Here is a 23097-nt window from a genome sequence, read left to right as displayed (position 1 = left end):
TTCAGTGTTTTTAAAGGCATTTTAGTATCTGATTTTCTTCTTGTTTCTCGTGTCTAAACCCGTGTTCGGAGGGGCCCCATGTGTCAAAATCTAGTTTTGGGACCTTCCATCATTAGTTTTGTGTTTACATGTTACAGATTAACGAGGGTTAACATGTTTCCAAGTAGACTGGCTTGAAAAAAAAAGGAAGATATGAATAAGATGTGTGCGTGTGTGTGTGTGGCAGTAACCTCTGCATTGCTATTGGTTTATCCCTCCGTGTCTTAGATCGCAACAGAGGCAGGCTTAGATTAGTCTCATAATATGGTAAAGTAACATTTGCTAATATGTAATAAACGAAATAAACAGTAATACTCCAACGCTGTAAAGAAGGTGGGCCGGTGGTCTATGCAGTCAGACCCGCTAGGCTAGAGCTCGGGTGTGTGTGTGTGCATCCTGTAGCATGCGGCAGGATGGCAAGCAGATGCCGGAACGCATCGATAAGTTCCCAGCGTGTTGTTGCAGCGTCATTCTGTTTGAATGAAGTTCAGCCTCGGAACTAGCCCAACTCTTCATTCGCGCCTCGGTGCATAGAAACAGGAAAAAAAGAAGGCGTTAAGGAAATATAAAGATTGCCAAACATGCCGGTGTTTACAGGTAGGAATTAACGTAAATGCAATACAGGTAGTGCGATTCTGAATGGAGATAAGTAACGAACTCTTACACGTGTTTATGAGCTGCAACGTAAAACATTTAGCCAGTTAGCTTAGCTAGCTCTAGCATGATTTGCATTTACTATGCTAACGGTGTTTGTCGGTCTCGTCGCTTCGTTACTTCACTGGTAGATTTTTTCCACAAATACGTTTTAGACATTAGTGGACATAAGAGAGCTACTTTACTCTCGCCACGTTGCTGTTTTTAAAAAGAATATAGTTTACAAACTGGCGAAGCTTACTACGCTAACATGACAAACCAGGGAACAGCTAGGCTAGCTAAATGACCAAGGTTTCGGACGTGTTTTGATCGGTTATTTAGAAACCTTTGTCTTCGCACAGTCGGGCCCCGTTAGGTTTATGTTAGCTATTTTAATTTTTCTGCATATTTAATTTGCTATTAGCAGAAAACAAGCAGCTCTTATCGCGCAGGTAGCCTTGTTAGCCAGGTTAGCCAAATCATGAGCGCACACTGGTTTAGCTTTTTCGTTTGTAGGTGACCAATAATATTCTATATGGAGCATTTTAACATTTAAAAATGTCCAGTCACCGGTTTCTGACCCACGACAGTGAAGCGGCTGCACATTCGCTTTCACTTCGGCTTTAGCTCTGCAGCCGGGCAGGCTGGAGCGTTTCTTTCTTGGTGCTCTGTCACCGAGCCTTCATCTTTACTGTATTTTCTCCCCCCCCAGTAAATGTGAAATGGGGCAAAGAGAAGTTTGATGCAGTAGAACTGAACACCGAGGAACCACCGATGGTCTTCAAAGCTCAACTCTTTGCGCTGACAGGAGTTCAGCCAGATAGACAGAAGGTGATGGTGAAAGGAGGCACTCTGAAGGTATGGAAGCAGCCATCCAGTTCTGAGCTGGAGGTGGAAAGTGCTTTTTATTTAATGACGACGAATCTCATTAAAAGACTATTGGATGGATCCAGCCATAACGTATAGATCTTTGCTCAGCCCATCATAATGTTTTTATTTCAGGATGATGAGTGGGGAAACATCAAACTGAAAAACGTGCGTATTTAAGGCTTTGTTGGAATGCATTCCACAATACTGTACATCTGACCCACAAAGTCATTCTGCACCACATTTCTGCGTTGTGTTTGTAGGGGATGACTCTGCTCATGATGGGCTCAGCAGACGCCCTTCCAGAGGAGCCTGTTGCCAGGCCCATGTTTGTCGAGGACATGACTGAGGAGCAGCTCGCCTCAGCAGTGAGTCAGCTGGAAAATTACCAGTATGGCTACAACAAAATATTGCCCATTCACATTCTCTGCACTGTTGTGGTCAATATTTTTTTTCCCCATTTAATGTGATGTTTGGCGAGCAGAGAACTTAATAGGCATATCGTGTATGTCACTTTCTATAAATAAGAATCTCACGGCATTGAGTCCTGCTTCAACTGTTTATCATGTTGGCACACGCATAAATCTGTCATGCAGGACGGGTGCAATTGAAGTAACTAAGCCTGAAATGAAAAATCAAACTGAACTTGGGAGTATAACGTCATACTTGCATACTGGTTTTACTTCGTAAGCCGTTTCTTCACTTGGGTTTAAGGCCTGACGTCCATTTTATCAAGAGTGGGTGGAATAAATAGATCCTTTTTACATCCTCATCGCAATGTCTGTCTGTGCATACGGATCTAACCGGTTTGGTTAGGGTTAGGCATCATCCCAACGGACGAATCTGTATCCTGTTCTTTTCATGCTCAGATGGAGCTGCCATGCGGCCTGACGAACTTGGGTAACACCTGTTACATGAACGCGACGGTGCAATGTCTGCGCTCCGTGCCAGAGCTCAAATCTGCACTCAGAAGGTGGGTTTCCTGTCATCCTGCACGGGAATCCTTCGTGTCAACTTGCTGTTATTTTCATCTTGTGGCTCTGCTCTTGCTGAAATCATCCGTCTCCCTCCAGGTATGCAGGTGCTCTGAGGGCTTCAGGAGCGAATGCACCATCACAGTACATCACAGCTGGTACGAGGCTTAGATTGTATATGTAAGGAAGTCTCAAACAAACAAACGAATGGCAGAAAATGAAGACGTTTTTCTGCCATCAGCCCTTCGTGACTTGTATGAGACCATGGACAAGACTTCATCAAGCCTCCCACCCATTATTTTGCTGCAATTCCTTCACATGGCCTTTCCACAATTTGCTGAGAAGGGAGACCAGGGTCAGTACCTTCAGCAGGTGAGGAACTCCTCCACGGTTCTATTACTAACTGCTACGGCTGAGCCTCGTAGCTCGGAACCACACTCTTAACACAGAGGGAAGTATAATAGCCGTTTGAACATGCAGAGGGGCGCACGGTGCCACTTGTGTGCATTTTCTTTGTTGTGTTTTTCTTCTTCAGGATGCGAATGAGTGCTGGCTGCAGATGATGAGAGTTCTTCAACAAAAGTTGGAACCACAAGAGCTGGAGACGCCCATGGATGTAAGGACGTTTCATTAGAAGGGATGTGGCGTTGGTAATTAAGGAGGAATGAGTAATGCCTTAAATTCTTGTGTTTTGCTTTCGATCTATAGACGGGCTCTGAGAGCGCCGCTGCTTCCGCTACAGCGAAGAAGAACTTCATTGACCAGTATTTCGGCGTAGAATTTGAAACTACGTATCCTTGCCTTGTGACTTTTGCAAATGTTATATTTAGTATTTTAGCCCGTGCTGGTTCAGTGGGGTTTCGCTGCAAATGTCTGGGTCATGAGGAGCGTGTGTTGAAGTGAGAACCCGGTAAAGGTCCTCCCGGCTTTGTGACATTTCTCCGCTTGGCTTTTTCTTAACCCCGCTCTTCAGCATGAAATGTACAGAGTCTGAGGAAGAGGAACCAATCAAAGGCAAAGAGAACCAGCTTCAGCTCAGCTGCTTCATCAACCAAGAAGTGAAATACCTTGCGACAGGATTAAGGCTGGTATGTGTCGGCATCTGAAATGAGAAAACGGGATTCTTTCTCTTTGATCTCCTGAAATGAAGTCCATCTTTTTCTGTCGGAGTTTCTAATTTAATTTTGAGTACTAGTACACCCTTGTATACATAAAATTTGCACTTGGTTAGTTTGTCTCCAAGGTAACAAGAATCAAGTCATGCGCCCCCCCCCCCCCCCCCCCATTTTCTTTCCAGAGACTGCAGGAAGATATCACAAAAATGTCTACATCCTTGGAAAGAAATGCCCTGTATACAAAATCTGTAAGTTCATCCTTTCCCTGTTAAGTGAACAAATTAGCAATGCCTGCTACTGTATCTGAAATGTTAATTTTAAACATCTAGTCAAAACTCAGCCGGATCCCTGCCTACCTGACGGTACAAATGGTGCGATTTTTCTACAAAGAGAAGGAGTCTGTCAACGCCAAAGTTCTAAAGGTTTGTGTTCAGTCAGGCAAAACCGGATCGTTTGGTATGAGGTTTAAAATCAAGGAGTTTATTTATTTATTAAGGATGTCAAGTTCCCCCTGATGCTGGACGTCTACGAGCTGTGTACTCCGGAACTTCAGGAGAAAATGCTTCCGCTCAGATCCAAGTTTAAGGAGATCGAGGACGATAAGCTGGAGAAACAGCAGCAACAAGTAAGTAACAATGCCATGCCACTTTCTATCCTGCTGAGCTACTTGATAGTGGTGCGTTGCCCACTTGGGCTTTACGGCGAATTGTTAATTGTCTGTTCTGTTCAGCATCTCTGCATCGCTTTCTGTTTTCCATTAGTTGGTGAAGAAGCCCGGCGCTTCCAAAGAGGTGAAGCATGAGCCTTTCTCATTCCCTGATGGTATGTGAGGACACTTTACATTTCATAATGAGGGAATCCACTCCCACTGGGATTATTTTTTGACAGTCATGTGCGCTGCCACAGTTGGGCCCTTGACAGACACGACATTCAAATCCCTGCAACGTAACAAAATGTAGTTTTCCCATAATCTTAAAAACCGTCCTGACATATCCAGCCGTTCACGTTTTACCATCTTGGTTTATTATAATAGAAAGTTGAAGCGGCGTTTCTCTCCTGCAGACATCGGCTCCAATAACAGCGGCTACTACGACCTGCAGGCCGTCCTGACGCATCAAGGTCGCTCCAGCTCATCGGGTCACTATGTGGGATGGGTCAAGAGGAAAGAAGGTAACCATGGGGGGGGGGGGGGGCTTTATCCACGGGTCCTGATGTAGAAGAATGCAATCCTATGTTTGGTCTTCATCCTGTGATCTCTGCCTCTGATAGATGAGTGGTTCAAGTTCGATGACGATAAAGTCAGTGTGGTGTCTCCAGAGGATATCTTACGACTGTCTGGAGGCGGAGACTGGCATATAGCGTACGTTCTACTGTACGGCCCCCGGCGGCTGGAAATACTTGAAGAGGAGCAGTAGCTGTGGAACATTTCCTAGGAGACAAAAACAACACCCGACATACACAAATTGCCATTTCCAAGCACTCTGCAGTAAAATTGCCGTTTGGATTTGATGACCTTAATTATTTCTTTTTGGAACCCGATGCTTGTAAAACAAATTCTGTCAGGTAGTCAACCATCACAGGCGGGAGGGAATCTCTGGACCGCTTGAACGATGTTTGGAAATTTAGCTCTGCGGTGTCATTAAACGTTTTGTATACATTGTATATTTTTATGCCTAATGTGCTTATCGCAAAAGTTCTCTCGCTAAGCTGTTGTCGATATCTTCTGAGATTTACACGACATTTCGGACTTGACCCTGCTCCCCCGTTGCCCTCTGGGGAATTCGGGTTCAATCTCGGGTCCGAAGCGCTTGGCTCGTATCATCTCCTGGAATTGTTCAGATGCATTGATGGGTTCTCTGCCAAATCTCACTAATTGCTTATTTTTGAAGGAAGCGTGTGGAGCAGGTTTAGAACAGGCTGCCCTTTTGGTGAACTGTGTGCAGTTTAAGACCTGAGATCCCACTGATGGTTAAACGACACACTGATTTCTGATGCCGCTGTCCTTCCTGATTACCCCCACCACAGGTGGGAGACGTAACCATCACCTCAGTAATAAATTATTGATTGCTTTCATAGGTGGTGAAAATAAAATGTTATAAGAGAATGTGAGCATTGGATTATTGACCAGTTCCGTGACTTTTTTTTTTTTTACAAAACATTTATTGGATTTCCTATAGTGAAAAAACTTTCGACGTACGACATACAAAAACTGCGTCTCCAGCTGTTTTTGGTAACGACCGATCCTCCTTAAGCCTCGGCGAGGCCGTCTGCGATCTGGGAGAACCCGGCGGCATTCAGCGCTATGACCAGGCTATCCGCAGTAGCTTGTGTTCCCTCTCGGTCCTGCCAGGCGATGAGCAGCAGTTTGGCCTGGATGTCGACGTCTTCGCTGTCCGTTTCGATCTCTCGCAGCTCAGCAGCCTTCATCTCTAAATGAGTAGCCAGCGCCTTCCACCGAGCGCCCAGTTGGGCAGCTATGTCATCCATCTGCTGGTTTGTCACCATCTTGCTTTGCATGCTCGGACCTGGAGGATGAGTTAATAATTGAACACGTTGAAGCCGCCGGGACAAAGTTAAATCTGGCTGGGACGTAGCAAATGTGGACACGGCAAAGACAAAGTACTTACTGTCATTGCTGTCTTTGAGGAGATTGTCTCCGTTCTCGTCGTCGTCATCCTCTCCCGTCTTTATCTCTTCAGAGGGGATATCCTTCTACAGGTATGGAAGGAGAGAGGATCAGCAGGTATTCAGTTTTATGCCGTTAAGCAGTAACGTTTTATATTATAAATGGGGGGGGGGGGGGGGGGAACCAGATCCTCACCGGCAGTTCTTTGGCCAGTTTGCTAACCATACTGTCCAAGTAGTCTGCCAGGCTCTTGAACTTCTGGTTTGTTGGTTGAAAGAAGTGTGGGCTCCTCCTGGACAGCAGCCTCAGGGCACGCCAGCCATAATTTGGGTTCCGCACAACCCTGCATTAACGGAGAGGAAGCCCAGAATGAAACAAGACACTGCTCTTCTGGATTTTTTTTTTTTTTTACTTTGGTTGGACTTGCAAACCAACCTTCAAAAGTGTAAACTTACTTGTACTCATCTTCCACCATGTTTGAAGGGTCAGCTTGTTCAATGGCCTCTGCAAAGAATTCGTCCAGTGACGGCATGAACTCTCTGAATGGAAGACATAAAATGTTACAAACATTAACAGTATTTCTCAATATTTGTGTCTCAAAAACCAAAATAAATGGTACCCCGAACAAAAATTTAATTACGTAGATCATCGCGTAACGAGAACATTTTCATAACAGTGTCTGGCTTCGGTCTCACCAGTTAGTCAATCTGACAAAAACGTCTAAAAATTCAGAAGCTTACAAAGCTCCACATTATCTGCAAATGGAAAACACACGGAACAATAGCCACTTGAACATGAATTCTGCTCGACCGAACATTCTGAAGCAGAATGTCATCAGGTCATCAGTCTGCGAGTTGCTCAAATACACCGGGGTCATGCAACAAAACAATGATCTCAAGCACAAGAAAGTATGTCCACCTCTGATTGGCTCATCAAAATCTGCACCTGACCTCATGGAGATACTGAGGTGGGACCTGATGGAAGCAGCTCAAGCTGAGAATGGCAATAAAATCTATTCTGATTTACTTTAAAACGTTTCATGTCATTAAAATAACTTCAATTTAGGAGAGCAAAAAAAGACATTGTGAGTGAGCACAAAATACAGCTTTTAAATTATTATTCCACTCAAGGAAGGTAAGAAGTTATTCAAAACCTATATCAGCCATCTGGAAAATGTTTAACGTCACGGCACAGCGTCTTAATCTGAATTAAATCTCGGCCACTCCAAAACTTGGATTTTGTTTTGACCCATTCGGAGGTAGACTCGTTCTGAAGAAGCCTCTTCTTTGTTTTTTCTTCGTGGCTTGCTGGCGTGTTTCGGATCCTGGTCCTGCTGCGTGACCCGGGTGCTCTTGAGCGTGAAGTCACAAACTGATAGTCAGATATTCTCCCTCAGGATTCTCTGGTTAATTACGATGTCGTCTAAGACCCGCAGCAGCAAAGCAGCCCCCGGACTGCCCCACTCCCACCAGCATGTTTATCTGTGTTGTTTTTTTAGGCCAAAACTTGGTCAAATAGGCTCCATTTATGAAGTGATATCTTGATTGAATAGGTAGCAATAACCAGGCCGGGGTCTGCCTGGTGAGTTTTGAAGAAAATGAAAAAAAAATGATCATGGAAGGAAGAATTGTGTCCCCCTTACCGGATCTCTGACTGACAGGCATCCATATTGTTGTGGTTCAGGTTCCACAGCCGGGTCAGCTCATCACTAACAAAACGCACCAAGAAATATTGCTTTCAGCAGGATGAACGAGGAACTTCCTCCTCTGCTCACTCACACCTTTTATTACTTCACATACTTTCCCATAAAAATCTTGCGGTCTGGCCCTTTTCCAAGGAAGTCCTCTGGCGCTTGTCTTTTCCTGGTGGGCCTTTTGGGTTTGTCGTCTATTATCCTGTTAAAGCGTAAACAAGTGGGCAAAAATGTCATTTGTCCCATTAGCCCAAGCTCTCGCACCACATTCCTGGATCGTAAGAATAAACCACAGTACCTTTCTTTCACAAAGCTTGGGCATCCCTCATTTTTCCAGCCATTCCAGTTCTCCTCTGTGTTGAGGATATGCTGTCAAAAGATGAGAATCGTGAGGGGGAACTCCTACAACACACTTATCTGTGCAGGAGTGTACATGCAAGCATCAATTCATGTATTGTATCCAAGAGGAAGATTTACCTCCAGCATGGTGGCAAACTTATCTCCATCAGGAGGGATCTCTCTCAGGAGCTGTCACAGACGGGTCCAAAGTAAAAATACAAATGTTATCTACACCTTTACTCAACACACTGAGTAAACAATATATTGATGACTTATGGATACAGCAACCAGCATATGAACTCAATCAGTGTCACTTAGAACCGACCTGATAAACCAGCCGAGTCGTCTCTTCAATCCACGTAGTCTGATCATCATTGAGAACACAGCTGGAGCTGTACAACAAATAAACGCAAGAACATGAGCCACGCCCAACCGGCGATGAGGACATTTTTTTTTTGGTGCTACATATGAGAGCAGACATGCCTCACCTTTTAAACTTCACCTGACCCTTAAGGTACTGGAAAAGGATGAGGTACTGCAGCAGGATGTGCCGCCTGAAGTTACTGTCACTGAGCTGCAGGTCCATGAGCTGGAGATGAAGAGGAAAGAAAAGGAGTCATTTACAACTCACCATCAGATAACTTACCTAAGGGCAAAGAGCAGTGACATGTATAAAGGTTAAGAGTAAAGTACTGAGATTGTACACGGTATAAACCCACAGCGTATTTTTAGAGAGGACACTTGTTTGGCAAAAGTATCTCACCACATTCAATAGACTCAAACCCGAGAACTGAAAACCTCTGATCATCATTCCTGGGGTAAAAATGTTTTCGCACCTTCTCGCTTGTTAAAAACTTGGCAAAGTAAACATGCTCTCCTCCAGACGCTCTGAGGTCGTCCAGCTTTCTCTTTGAGGCCTGCATGTCGTCCAACTTGTAGCTCTTGAATACGGCCAAGGTCTCATCAGAGTACTGTGCACGTCAAAGAGATCGTTAATTCAGCAGCAAATCATTGGAAATGGTTTAAAAAAAAAAAAAAAACTCAATTTCTTTGCAGTTACCTTCAGGAAAGTCATCCAAGAAAACTTGTCGTAACACTGCGCAGGGTTTCTGAAGTAGTCCTGCAGCGTCCAGAACTTCCTGTACAGGTTGTAGTCGATCGGGATGGAGCTGAAATTACGGTTAGATGCGGTTCTTATCATGTTAACAGTAACATGTATTTGACTCTTTAACTCAAAAAAACAATAACAGTCTTTATTTCGTCGTTGGGAACATGACCTCAACATACCATGGTGCCGGAGCATCCTCCTCTTCCATTTCTCCTTCCTCCACCTCCATTCCATCCGGCTTGTCCTCCGTGTGCTACAAAAATGGAATCGGAAAATATGATTAAAACTGTTACCACATTTTAAATTCACAGCAAGAATCGGGAGTCAGCGCTTCACCTTCTGGCCCAGAGTGCTTTCTTGCTCGTTTTTATTGAACACCGTTACATTGTCCAGGTTGAACTGGCTCTGCAGATTGAGACCTGGATAAAACACATGGTGGAACAGAAATGTGCGCAATCAGGCAAAATGAGACTCATCTCATGTTACTAGTGTAAAATGATGGATATGAAAAGTGCAATTCCTTTGAATTGAAGGAGTTTGTGATTTTTATTTGTCGTATTCTTTTTCCCAATTGTAAAATTCAGAGTACCGGTAATCCAAATCTGTTTTAATTCTTTTTTGTATACAGTGATTAGAAATATTAAGATTGCCTTGTAGTCTGTATTTAGAAACTGACAGTATTTTAAAGTGGTAAAAATACACAAATACTGTTCTTACCTGATTTTTCGGACAGGGGGAAGAGGCGTGCAAGGAAAAGCTGAATGCGCCCACAGAATACAGTATTCTGAGACTTGGACAGCCTCCTTAAAAGATCTGTGCAGATTTACAAGCATTTGAATCAGTTACGACCCCTACAAGTGTTGTTGTTCATCACTGAAAATAGAAATACTACATATTTACCATTGCACATCCTCAACAAGTAGTTCTTCCCAGCAGTATAGAAAGAGCTCTAGAAAAGAGGACAACAGTGAAACGTTGTATAATATGCGGAAGAACTATTTTAGCTGCGGATTACTTACAGATTTCCAGGTGGAAACATTCTCCTCGACAAAAGAGAATATTTTGTCACATTGGTCAAGGGGGAGACAGTCAAGAATGTCTCCCAGTAGGACAAAGGGAGTTGTAGCAGAACAGATACCTACACGGAGAGGAATCGACAAGGAGAAGTTTGAATGTGACAATGTTTTACCTTCAATCAAATAGTGTTTGATTGATCACCACAGTATAAGAAGTCTGAACAAATTTATGTCACAGTGTAAAACTGTATCGTAGTTCATGGTATTAGGTGGTACAAGTTTGTAGGTCCGTAGTTTTAAATGTGTAAAGACTTTTTTTTTTTTACTTTGTGTTCCATCATTCCAGAAGATGCATAGCATTTGGCGTTTTTCTTTACAACAAGATTAACTGTTTGAAATTGAATGCATTGGACATTTTACAATGGAGCGCTCATTTTGCAGGCCAGCTTTAAGAAAAACGCTTCTCCTTTGTAAAATGGTTGTATTTACAACCAGAGCAGGTTCTGTGATAATTATCCTCACGGTTTGGTCATGCTTGTGGGTATCTTTATGTTTGTGAGCATAACTTTTAGATCAACAACAACAGGAAATTAAATGTTGTTACTTTCACACAGAACTTTTGCACAATGGGCATTTTTATATACAATATATATTCCTTGAATTTATAATTAGGGCAATAACATACTGCCACTATCACGTAATATAATGGGAGGCGTATTCATTGCACAATCACTGCCTTTACTGTCAATCTATTGGTACAGCCTACCTTCTGTTACGGCATCAATACTAAGGTCGATGAGAGACAAGCAGTCATCACAGCTCGCCTTCTGCTCAACCTGCAGACCAAACCCAACAATGTTAGGCTTACATAAACATTAAAAAATACAATGAGGTCATTTAGAGTCGCTGGCCACAAGTTCACTTACAATCTGATCACCGAGAACACCCCTCAGAGCCTGGTCAAGAGTAGTCTTCTTTTCTGCCTCACTGTAACATACATGACAACAACAAAAAAACTACAGTCACAACAAGCGAAGCTGTCGGTTTAAACAACGTTATCTGTATTCAGAAATTATACGGAGGCTAAATCAAAGTTACTCACTTCCCGTGGATCAGGTTGAAAGCATTTACCAAATGCTTGCCGGTTTTAACGGTCAGGGCATGTTTAGCTGAAGTCTGTATGTGCGTAAAGTAGAAAACATTCAATAGGATTTCGTTATTGTTAGCTTAGATAGCATTCGCTAACTATCTGTGTTATGAAAACACTAACGGGACCAGTACAGTAGCTTGCAGTAATAATTCAACATCTAGGTATGACTTAAATTACAGATTATAATTCAAGTGGACTCAAAGAGTTTGAGCAAATATACTTTATCTCACCACAAATTTGTCTTTAGCGTCGACAAAATTGAATAAGGACGTCGCCATCTTTGCGTCTTTACAACCGGAACTGACGTAAGGGCTCTTCCGGGTGGTCAGCAGAGCGATGCATTCAGGGGCTGCTCTGAAAATAAGCCCTTCACTGCTACCATCGTTAATAAAATAAAATAAAGAAAAGAAAAGAAAATAATCATTCTTTCCACTGTATCAATAAAAACTACAGATGTATTTTCATATAAAAATATTAGTGCCACCAAATATTATTATTTTTTGATGATTTGGGGCACTATTAGTTGAACTATTAACATGAAAATATTTAATGAGAGTGAGTCTGTGAGTGTGGGTGTGTGTTTCTATGCAACTGCAGTGAGCCCTTCGTGTGAATTTCAGCATGGTAGATTGACATTGCTGCACGCTTTTCTGCCCATTATCATTTATTTACTTGATGCACTTCTCTGGTGGTACACATAACAAAGTATAGGTGGTGTGTATGTGTGGAGGGGGTGTACTGTTGCCATGTCAGTACATAAACATCAGTATGGAACACTGTGAACACAGTCACACACAGAGACCAATAACTTTTTTTTTTATAAACCTGCAACCTGCTGACTCGAAAGTACTGAACACTTTTCACAGATGTCTCAGCAGTCATATGTGAATTTTTGCTTTTGTGTCGCTTGTGTATACTCATTGGTGAGTCATGGGTCTACGTTTTAGATTACTAAGCAGTAGGATTTCTAATAGGATTGCATTCTTAGTCAAGGTCACACAAGACATTGTAACCAGTGGTGCATTACACTCTGGCATCACTGATTAAAGTATAAATAGAAAAGCCTAACCAGGGACAGGGGTCCCAAATTAGCATGGATTTGACAACACCAAAGAAAAATTACCTAGATTTAGTCATAGTCTCACTCTGTGCTTTGTGGTGGAAGGATGAGCATTTGATTTACATATAATTATATTATCTTTCTTTAAGACAGATGGAATGGATACAGTGGCCCCTTTTTGTCTGTGTTTAACAAGCAGATTAACAGGTCAGGAATTCTAAAGTCGCTCGTAGTGGTAGGACCATTCACCTTCTTCTCCATCTGACAAGTGTTTATATCTCTGCAGTTACAAGGGCAGTTAACCGAGCCTGGCGGTACAGGGATGATGTTTTGAAGAAAAAGACTAACGCTGTGAAAATATAGACCTGTATCAAATAGTGGAGGTTTAATTTTCATGGCATTTTTTTATTGTTATAAAGGTCATAAAAAGAGGAAACGAGAACTGTAATGCACTGCAGTTTTGGTTGGTTCTTCAATATGTAAGAGTTGCACAAACACACTTCACCAGATAGATAGTCGTGCCCCCGCCCACCTTTTGACATAGCGTTTATTGAACTGTTGCCAAGAGCTGATGATAAACAGAAAGGGAGTGAGCATTGCAAGTGACTGGATTGCAGATAAGGGAATAGCATCAGTCAGAATGTGTTGATCGGGTGAAGAGGGTTGAGAGGAGGGGTTACGGTGAAAGGCAAACAGTCCTCAAGCTGGACTTATTTTGCCACAAGAGTTTAATTGTATATCTGTGTTGAATAAAGTCACCTCAACTTTAATCCATTGGAATTCAATTTATTCAACTGGAATCCAGTTGAGTTTATTCAATACAGAGATCCATTTGGGATGAAGATAATATACTGTACCAAATGCACAACATCACCCATATGGCCTTGATCTATCATGACCTGGATGACTGAGAATCTCCATGGACTTCATTCCCAAATGTTTATTCTGTAAAGATAATGACAAGAAGACCACTGAACAGTCTCTCATGCCAAGTAATCAAGCTTAAAACGAGTGCCAAATAATTTCATGAAAGACAGCCTCAGAGAAAGATGGTTGCACTGTAACAAAAAGAGCATTGTCCGTCTTGTTGAGGACAACTTCAAAGCAAGAGGCTAAACACAATGCTTTGACCGCCGAGGTTAAGCACACAAAGGAAACAGATTGTAGACTGGCCACCATCACGCGACTGTCCTCTAAAATTCCACCACAAAAAGAAAGTGACCCTTCAGCACACCCATATTTCATTGATGTAGATTCAATAGCACGGGGCCCACTCAGTAGGTGTATGAGAAACCAAACTGAGAGAGATGTGATAACATTCAGCAGAGCAGGGGAATATTCCTTCTTCAAGGGTGGATTGTTATAAAGAATAATATATACCGGTATATATATATATATTGTGTTATGAAAGTACATAAATGCCAGTACAATTAAATACAATGAAATGACAGGTACTCAAAGCATATTAAATATTGCATTTCCATTATTCCCTTTCTTGTTAATTTTCTGCCTTTGAATTATATATCTGATTTTCCATCATAGATTTCACTCATATTTTTCAGAGCTGGGTTTGACAATGCAACAATTTCTACAACGCAACTCCTTTCCAGGAATTCATAATTATTATTTTTAGATACGTAGATTTTGTTAATGGGCCATCTCTTTGAAAGGATTTGCATATAATCATGGCAGTTGTCCTGCCCACCCCTGATTGGTCCTTGAACTGAAAATAACTAAAAAACCTGGAATGGCTGGAATGTCCTCAGACTGCAGAATTTCTATTAAGAAGTATTCAGCTTTGGAGTTTAAAGTGGCTTGATGGTTGTTCTGAAATTAGCACAGGGCGCATGGATCACAAGCCATAAAACTTGAAGGAGGATTAATTTAAGAAGTCTCCACGATTGTCACTTCTTGTCTGATCCAACCTTTTTACCTATGAATTTGATGCTTTTTCCATAAATGTGCAATTACCTGAAGCACATCCTTGTGTTGTTTTACTACACAGAGCGATCTGGGAATGTTGCCAGATATTTTGAACAGAATGCTGTTTAGAGTATGAGATGATTTATGAGGAATAAATCAAGGTCAAGCAGCTCTATAGGTACATGGTTAACTTTACAAATTATTATTTTTTTCTATTGACTGAAAATTGAGCCCAACCAAATGAAAAAACCCTCTTAATGTAATATCACTGATTAAAAAAAACATGATAAAAGAAGCTATGAAAAACTAAGAAACTATATTTCATAGATTATGTCTAGATTTGCTAAATTGTTGTTTATCTGCCTTTCGCCTTTAGCTATACTGTTTTCTTCTCCAGTTATTTGTTGTTTTCATCTTCTGGTTCATTAAGCAGGACATTCCTGTGCTGGCTGCAGGTTCACACTCAGGGACACAGAAGAAAAGCATGCAGAGATATGAGCTGCTATATCAAGGTCATCTTGCATTGCAATAACATGTTTTGTATATTATATGTATTTATTTTGGAAAGTTTTCTGTTTAATATGTGAATCCACCACCCACTGCACCACTATGTCACCCTCTAAAAAGGGATTTGAGTACTGTATACGTTTAGAAACAGCTTTCTTCAGACGCACCCAAACAGCCACAATTTAGCAAATTTAGATGCATTCTATATACAGTAGTTTCATAGTTTCACCCTGTAAGGGTAGCATGGTGGTGCAAGGGGTAGTCCTGTAGCCCAACAGCACACCCTGTGATTGCGATTGTTTGTTTTTCTATGTATAGCCCTGCGGCTTTCCAGGGTGTTACCCCGGCTCCTGCCAACCCCTGTTTGTTACCACACAGATCTCAGAAGAGATCAATGCCTAAATATTAAATTGAAACTTGTGGATTTAATTTGGCCAAACAAAATGACACAGCGATTTCCTCATCATGAACATTTTGTTCATCAAGCATCATTTCCTGAAAAATGTTCATACTTCTGCAGTATTTTTCTGTCATCTTACTAACAATCCAAAAAAACCAACTAGAAGGCTGAAAACATAACCTCCTTAGTGGGGGGGGGGGGGGGGGGGGGGTGTAAAAGAGGATGATGATTTGTGACAGCAAAACACAAGAAAACATAATTCTCATTTGTTAATCTAAGCTGAAGTGGTAGCCAGATCAATAATACAATTAGTTTGATACGATTTTAGTCTATCATGGTTTTATATTAAAAAAAAGGTTGTTGAAAGCAACCACAGATTCATCAGAAATAATGGCAACAGCACTACATTTGCATTTGAGTGAAAATGCCAATGCACATCAGGAAACTGATCTGACAGTCGACCTATGGGTCTAAAGTGACTGCAACAGGTGTGTCCTACTCATGAGTCCTAATCGCTGAGACAGTGTGGTAGTGGGCAAGCAAGATCTTCAGCGCCTGAGCAATGCTTACCCATGGAAGAGAAAAAGATGCGCCGCACTAGAGTTTGACTCATGCTGGAGAATTAGAGAGAAGATAATGTTTTATGATGAGAAAATATTTTTTTTATTGGATTCAAATAAGCAGCATGGATTGGTTACATCCACTTAATGTGCCTCATTTGATCATTCTTAAATGTCCTCCAGAAGGGGCTCAACAATTTTATTTTCCTGTGCTTGAACCACAGCAGAGCAGAACTCCAGTTTGTTCACTGAAGGTCTCATCTGTATGTGCTATAATTACTGTACATAAGAGCGGCCATATCACTGATACTCATTGGACCTGCCCTGCCCCTCTCTGTGTGGGTTCTCTACAGCTTCCTCCTATGTCCAAAAACATGAATATATATATATATGTGTGTGTGAATTGTGACCCTAAATTGCCAGAAGTGGGTGACTTGTCCAGGGTGTACCCTGCCTTTCTCCGAGTATCAGCATGGAATAGGTTCCAGTCCCCTGCAGTTCTAAACAGGATTATACATGAATTTTCTTGCAGACAAGATGACGTCAATTGTTTCATCTACAGCCACATTGCTGGAGTCTATCATAGCTGACAGCCCAGAGGCCCCAAATATGTTGCTAGCGCATCGTGGGGGCCACACACAGGGCAATAAGCAGGTTTAGTGCTTCAGAGAATGAATGAATAAAGATGGAATTCCAGTCTAATGAGGGCCAATAGGAGAGCTGTATTTACACCACACCCACACCCTAGGGTGCAATCGATGCTATTAATTTTAAATGCTGAAGGAATTTTAAACATTACAATATTGAATGTATTGTAAGGAATTTGCACTGCTTTTTATTTATTTTTTTATAAAGCTTTGTAAATGGCATCCCTGTCTACTTATTATATTCTAGGAAAGTGTCATGCAGGGCCCGCTAACATCAGTCATGGGCAGCTGTGCAGGAAAAGGGTCCTTCACAGCCTCCTGAGTGAAAGGACGCACAGGTTAAAGGTCACTCTGCTTCTTGTCTTTTTGTCCGTGTAGAAAATGAAAGCATTCCCTCTGGCTTGAGCAATAACTCTCCACCATAGAATAAATATATATATATATTTATTCTAAAATAAAAAAGAAGCACTCTTTTCCATATCCGATTCGTTTCTGTCAGCTCTCAAATCCAGGAGCTGTTTCCATTCTGTCAGAGATTTATTATCTTAAAGAGTTTCCATTTTAAAATTGGCTCTAGATGTATATTTCATTTTTTGAATGAAATATATATATATATTCATTCATTCATTCATTCATTTTCTAACCGCTTTGTCCGTTATCGGGTCACGGGCCAAGCTGGAGCCTATCTCAGCAGTCAATGGGCGAGAGGCGGGGTACACCCTGGACAAGCCGCCAGTTCATCGCAGGGCATATATATATATATATATATATATAATACTAATATCTATGCTGAGAGTTGAGGGGAGGAAATATGATTTATAAATGGGTGGAAGAAGAGTACTGGAATTAAGCGTATTAAAGAAAATTGAGATAATAGAGGAGAGACAATCATGGATGTAAAATGAGGCATGATGGTTCGGCTTTCTGTCCTTGTGGAAAGGAGCTGTCAAACTGTACAGCTGATCTAGAGTTCATAACTCTGGTGGTGGTGAGGGGTTGAAGGGGCGGGAGGGGGGGGTACTGTCATTATCGCACAAAGCTCCCTGTTGTGTCGAGCTCGCTGTGAATGGGGGTTACCCACATGTGGTCAAGTGGAGAACAACTCTTTCTAGTATTTATTTTACTTTGGTGCTTCTCATATAAGAATGTAGGAAATGTAAAGGCCACAGAACCATATTCTCCAGCCACAGAAGGAAGTTTTATTTAACTTATGATCAGTGTGTAAACAATCAATTGATTGATCATACTGAATAATCAATTAGTGGTTAAAATAACTTTAATGGTCTTTTTCTGTTTTGTTGTTGTTGTGTGAAATGAAGTCATCACATGATATAAGGCTACTGGCAGTGTAAATGCAATCCAATGAATAATCCCATTCTAGTGACCTTTCATTTCATTCAGTTTCTCAATGACTTAAAAGGGATTTAAATATCTGTATCACAGAGCTTTCTTTTAAACCTGGCCTAGTTTTGCGAGAGTCGGTTCAATCCACAAAAATACTCCTACTGAGCTCTAAAAGATTTAGAGCTCAGTATTATTTGTCCATCACATATTGGTCCAGGTTTTTCTTTTTTCCTAGGAACATTTGAACGCATTTTCTTTGATGAAAAATGACTCCATAACGCTGACAACTTGAGATTCATAGAAAACCTTTGCTTCACTCTGTATCGCATAACTCATACAAAACATCAGCCAATAAAGCCATCCAAAGCTTTTGAGCAAGCACTTCTGCTTCTTCTACTGAATCAAACTGCCTGTCTCTCCCTAAATGACAGCCCATTGGTTCACCCTTTGGAATAATCCTCGGCTGTTAATGTTCTGTCCAGGAGGTGTTGCAACGTGTTTAATGGTTGACTGCCCCCGGACGCTTTGATCTGATGCTGTACTCAAAAGCTGAATCCAGACAAGAAATGTTTGCACTCGAATAGGACATATAAATGGTTCATACACAATACTCTACAAAGGATCTACGATTTAGTATAATTCCGTTTAGCCCAAGTGCCTGACGAGTCCTTCTTTGGTGAGCTTCCAAAAGATAAAGTTTGACATCCTTGCTGCAGCGGTTGTAAAACTTTCGTCATCTTTGCCCCTCACGCCACTGAAAGATTAAACTGCTCAATTATTGCTTTTCTCCTGATTTGATGAGCATTTGACATCCAATAAATCTTTAGGTCACTTGACCGTTAGTTTTCTTTGGAGGTGTTTGGTTTTTCATTTTGGACATTCATGAATTTGTTCTGGATGCACCTTTCAAAGCCCCCCCCCCCCACATAAAAAATGTGATGATTACAACTGCTCACTGTTATTTGATTTGACAAATCTGACACTGGGATGACTAACTGAACAAAACCTCAGAAAGGGGAAAAAAAGAATCCCAGCTTTACATTAATCATTTTTATTTTAGCAACATGCAATTTTTTTCAGGAAATTTACAGCGTCACATTAAAGTTTTGCAACATTAGTAAATCCCTTATTGAATAATGCCTTCATCTTAAAATGTCATTTAAAACCCCTTATTATTTAGTTTACATTCTAGAGATTTGTACAAAAACAACCCCAGCCATGTATTAGTTTGGTACATGTGCAGCTGTGAGGCGACATGGTGCATATATAATGCACAGCGGGTGGGCCAGCAGAAGAGGCCCAACACCAAGTCTTTATCTTAGGCCCCACTTTAGGTTGAGGAATCTATTAATCTTTACCTGTTATTTTGGAAAATCCACTCTGTAGAATCAAAATATCACAATTTCAATATACTAGAACTCCAATTCAATTTTATTAAACAAAATGTATTCAATGCTAGGATATTTGTGCATAATTTCTTTTAGTGTTGATTGAATCAGAATAATCCTGCAGAAGGAAAATTGCCATCAATACCCTGAAATAACAAAACATTCACTATATTTCACAAGAACAAGTGTTTTATTTATAAAAGTGAACACGTACTCATAATACATTGCCCATCAGAAGCAAAAAGTGATGAAGGCATATAAAGTATACAAAAATGGCTCATCATGGAATACTGATATTGGACAACATTTGAACAAACTGCTCCGTAAAGAATACTCATCCTACATTGAATTCAAGAGCTTTTTTTTTTTTTTTTACAGGAGTATAAGGAAACATGAGGTTGTGTCTGTGTGCTGGGACTATTTTGTTGTCATCTCCACAGTTGTAGCGTCATTGCCTCCGTTAACATCATAGTCACCCACTGGTCCGCTGATCAGGACCTTCATGCGTTCAGGGAAGTCATCAAATTTGGGTGCTAGCAGGAAATCATAGACGAGAGCTGCTGCTACGCCACCGCACATTGGTCCTACCCAGTACACCTGCAATGGATAACTCGGATCAATCTCTGGATTGGGCATTAGCCGACGCCAGACATGGGAAAACCATTGTTACCTTTGTTAACATAACTAACAACACAATAACAAGTCCAAATGTTTTACTTTTGTCAATATCTCAGCAGGGCTAATTAAAAAAAACAGGAAACTTATAACTGATTAACTTGTGAAGGATTTGCAGGTCATCTGTAATGCCGTTATTGAATTATTTAAGGTTGACATAACATGCGTGCAGAAAAAAAAATTGTGACGCTCATGTAAAGGACCAGAGCTTCTTTCTCTGACTCACCCAGTGGTCCGTGAAATCTTTCAAGATCAAAGCTGGACCGAAGGAGCGAGCGGGATTGATTCCACAGCCTGTATAACTGATCTGTAATCCACAACAAGGAGACAGCATGAGAGGATGCCTTTAACTATTCTGGTGATATATGGTCCGGCAGGGGTACGGCGTAAAAGATGCATGCAATCCAAGGTGCAACTTACTGCTGCCAAGTGTCCCAGGCAAACCGAGAGGCCAATGGCCAAGGGTGCTGAGCCGGTGACATCACGGCGTCTTTTATCAGTGACTGCAATGACACACAGCACCAACTGGAAGGTAGCCAGAAGCTCTATGCCCACGCCTTGGCTGGGGGTGATGCCGTTAAGCTGCAAGAGTTGGGGAGTATTTCAAAACAACAGGAGTTTTCAGTCTGCGCCATTAGGATGGATAGTTTCTGGCTGGCATTGCACAGGAAGTGTGATAACAGCCAGGACTCCAAAACACTACATTTCATCGCTACATGTTTATCTTCCATTTGTAGAAAAGTATTTTTTAACAGTGGTAAACTATGCATTTGGCAGTGCATTGTCCCTACAATGATAATATGTTTATGCTCTAAATTTGTGTTAATGAAATAATTGATGTTACATATTGCAGATAATAAAAATTGTTGCATGTAAAAACTTTTTTTTTTAGTATCCAGACACCCCAAATTTAAACCTGAACAAAAAAGTTGGCATGACATATTTTGTTATGACTAGATTCTTTCAGCTGTTCCCATGTAATCTGCTTTAGTGATGTGTCATCACTATTCAATAATAAGCAATGAGATATTTTCATAGAACAACACAAATGGTGCCAAATGAAATTCCTCCATCCTCACAAAAGTCACCGTTTTGGCGGACGTATTTGTTAATATGGGATTAATCTTTTGAACTTCCACTTTCCAATCACATATTATCACATGTGCTATCGGCAATAATAAAATTAAATTCACTTACAGCGTTGAGCCCCAGCGCATCGGTGGCACTTGGACGAGCTCCATACACAATGCCACTGGCCAGGGCTGAGCCGAGCATCTGGGCAATAATGTACATGACCGCCTTGAAGATGCTGATCTGGCAGCTGGCAAGCATCCCAAGGGTGACTGCGGGATTCAGGTGAGCTCCACTGATGTGGCCTATACTCTGGGCCAAGGTAGCGATGGCCAGTCCGAAAGCCAGCGAAACTTTCACCTCCTGGTCTGGGTTGCTGTTGTTCTTGTTTCCAATGGCTGTGGAGATGCTGAGGAAAATGAAAAGGGTCATCCCGACCAGTTCGGCCAGAACGGCCCTCCAGAAGTCCTTGCTTTTCAACTCTCTCATGGTGGTGGTGGTGTGGCTGCTTGGCTGTGGGTTTGGGCTCTGTAAAGCGTGTGCACTCGCCAACCACAGTGACAGGCTGCATATATAAGGCCTGGGCTGATAATGGTCGGTGGGCGGGCTTTAAACAACTGAAAGAGAAGGCCACATTGAAATAATGAGAAATCCACAAGACTTGTCTGTTACTTCCCTCCCTCTGCCACCCTCCCTCCCCTGTCCTCTGGCCCCTCTCCCAGTTTGCACTATTTTCTGGTCTTTGGACTTTTGTGAGTGAGAGAACTGGGTTCTGAAATAATTGCATCCAAAGGTACATTTCCACACACACATGCATTTCCAGTTTTGGTGCATGTCGCCCTGATGTGAGTTGTTTATCAGTAAAATATTTTTTTCCTTTAAATCCCAATGATTTAAATTCTTTTAATGTTGTTATATTAACTAAATTGCATTAGCAATTTTTTTTTTTGCTCAATCGTGCATTGTTATTATACAAGTATGTTTTCTAAAATCAAAATTGGAAAAAATTGATATTTCTACCTTTCAACACAACCATAGTGGACTTTAAAGGGGGGCTAAACAAGCTAATTAAAAAGTGACAGCATCTAGTAACTCATTTTCCAAAGAAAAGCAATTAGTAGATGTTTTGTAGAGTAAAAACAAGCAGAGTAAAACATCAACTTGAGAACGGTGCTGCCTGTTGCACCTGGCCCCAGATTCAAGGGTATGTGACAGCAAACAGATTCCAGGCCACTGCAAAATGCCACTGCATTCACTCGGAATGACTGTCAGAGCTTACATTCCTGTGCGCATTCAGGTTCCTGGATTTCACTAGTTTTGTTTCTGAATCTGATTGGAGTAAAAACAAAATATCACTGGTGTTATCCTCAAAAAGGAAAGGTGGCGCAACCTGGAGGGTTTACACATTTTATAGGTGTAAATGATTCTGTCATTGCAATACAGAATTTATTCATTAACTGTTTTAAAGCGGCATCAGACGTGGATGAGGGGACGGGTTCTGTCCTTCAAGAAAGGCATGACCTTTTAATTATTAACTGTGCCAGCTGGTACTGTTCAGAGATAAATGGCTCCATGTTTGGCGTATCGTACGTCAAAGAGTTGCTGAATTACCATGGAACATTGTCTTAAACCACAATAACTAATATTTGGGGAAGTAAACGGCTTGACTAAGAGCTGTGGCGTCACTTGTTAGAATGAAATATGACGAGTCAGTGCCGTGATTCATCTTTTCTCAGGATTGTCTTAAAAACGGAATCAGATATTTTTTTTATTTTGTAATTCACTTGCTATGTCGTACCTTTACTTACTGTAAATTAATATTTTATTTTTTATGGGAAAATTGACAAGCTATCAAGAAATATATTAAGCACTATACTTGAAATACATTCAAATGTATCTTTACATTTAATAACAACTGCAGGATTAAAGTGACAATTACACATCATCGTCAGTAAATGTTGC

General features: G+C 41.3%; 3 protein-coding genes across 3 annotated transcripts; 1 reads left to right on the top strand and 2 right to left on the bottom strand.

The window, feature by feature from the left end:
- Positions 1 to 519: 519 nt before the first annotated feature.
- usp14 (ubiquitin specific peptidase 14 (tRNA-guanine transglycosylase)) lies at positions 520 to 5743 on the top strand. Its single transcript, XM_068748663.1, has 16 exons — positions 520 to 636; positions 1385 to 1530; positions 1675 to 1707; positions 1803 to 1907; positions 2409 to 2512; positions 2613 to 2671; positions 2755 to 2885; positions 3049 to 3129; positions 3222 to 3304; positions 3487 to 3601; positions 3811 to 3876; positions 3958 to 4050; positions 4125 to 4253; positions 4390 to 4450; positions 4691 to 4798; positions 4898 to 5743. The coding sequence occupies exons 1-16, from the start codon at positions 621 to 623 to the stop codon at positions 5041 to 5043; spliced, it is 1476 nt and encodes a 491-aa protein (XP_068604764.1). The 5' UTR covers positions 520 to 620; the 3' UTR covers positions 5044 to 5743.
- A 52-nt stretch (positions 5744 to 5795) lies between these two features.
- thoc1 (THO complex 1) lies at positions 5796 to 11838 on the bottom strand. The gene is made up of 21 exons (XM_068748943.1): positions 11791 to 11838; positions 11513 to 11586; positions 11337 to 11397; positions 11177 to 11246; positions 10414 to 10532; positions 10295 to 10343; positions 10112 to 10207; positions 9731 to 9813; positions 9574 to 9647; positions 9347 to 9455; positions 9123 to 9257; positions 8775 to 8875; positions 8612 to 8678; positions 8425 to 8475; positions 8246 to 8316; positions 8054 to 8149; positions 7897 to 7962; positions 6710 to 6793; positions 6450 to 6597; positions 6256 to 6340; positions 5796 to 6153 (listed from the first exon to the last, which is right to left on the bottom strand). Exons 1-21 carry the CDS (start codon positions 11836 to 11838, stop codon positions 5876 to 5878), a joined length of 1965 nt encoding a protein of 654 aa, XP_068605044.1. The 3' UTR covers positions 5796 to 5875.
- Positions 11839 to 19608: 7770 nt separating this feature from the next.
- On the bottom strand, positions 19609 to 21624 carry LOC137905022 (aquaporin FA-CHIP-like). The gene is made up of 4 exons (XM_068749245.1): positions 21262 to 21624; positions 20485 to 20646; positions 20291 to 20371; positions 19609 to 19986 (listed from the first exon to the last, which is right to left on the bottom strand). The coding sequence occupies exons 1-4, from the start codon at positions 21622 to 21624 to the stop codon at positions 19807 to 19809; spliced, it is 786 nt and encodes a 261-aa protein (XP_068605346.1). The 3' UTR covers positions 19609 to 19806.
- Between the last annotated feature and the right edge of the window lie 1473 nt (positions 21625 to 23097).

Source organism: Brachionichthys hirsutus, chromosome 15 (genome assembly GCF_040956055.1).
Source record: "Brachionichthys hirsutus isolate HB-005 chromosome 15, CSIRO-AGI_Bhir_v1, whole genome shotgun sequence".
Lineage (NCBI taxonomy): Eukaryota > Metazoa > Chordata > Actinopteri > Lophiiformes > Brachionichthyidae > Brachionichthys > Brachionichthys hirsutus.
This window is presented reverse-complemented; position numbering and strand designations above follow the sequence as displayed.

What these genes read in the sequence shown, in the direction of transcription:
- usp14 (XM_068748663.1), top strand. An exon ending in ATGCCCTGTATACAAAATCT is followed by an intron (nt 3,877 to 3,957) that starts GTAAGTTCATCC and finishes TTAAACATCTAG; the next exon opens with TCAAAACTCAGCCGGATCCC. An exon ending in TCAACGCCAAAGTTCTAAAG is followed by an intron (nt 4,051 to 4,124) that starts GTTTGTGTTCAG and finishes TTATTTATTAAG; the next exon opens with GATGTCAAGTTCCCCCTGAT.
- thoc1 (XM_068748943.1), bottom strand. Translation starts at nt 11,838, where the DNA reads ATGGCGACGTCCTTATTCAATTTTGTCGACGCTAAAGACAAATTTGTG. An exon ending in CGACTCGGCTGGTTTATCAG is followed by an intron (nt 8,476 to 8,611) that starts GTCGGTTCTAAG and finishes CGTCTGTGACAG; the next exon opens with CTCCTGAGAGAGATCCCTCC. An exon ending in AGTTTGCCACCATGCTGGAG is followed by an intron (nt 8,317 to 8,424) that starts GTAAATCTTCCT and finishes ATCTTTTGACAG; the next exon opens with CATATCCTCAACACAGAGGA.
- LOC137905022 (XM_068749245.1), bottom strand. Translation starts at nt 21,624, where the DNA reads ATGAGAGAGTTGAAAAGCAAGGACTTCTGGAGGGCCGTTCTGGCCGAA. An exon ending in GCCTGGGACACTTGGCAGCA is followed by an intron (nt 20,372 to 20,484) that starts GTAAGTTGCACC and finishes TGTGGATTACAG; the next exon opens with ATCAGTTATACAGGCTGTGG. An exon ending in AAGATTTCACGGACCACTGG is followed by an intron (nt 19,987 to 20,290) that starts GTGAGTCAGAGA and finishes TATCCATTGCAG; the next exon opens with GTGTACTGGGTAGGACCAAT.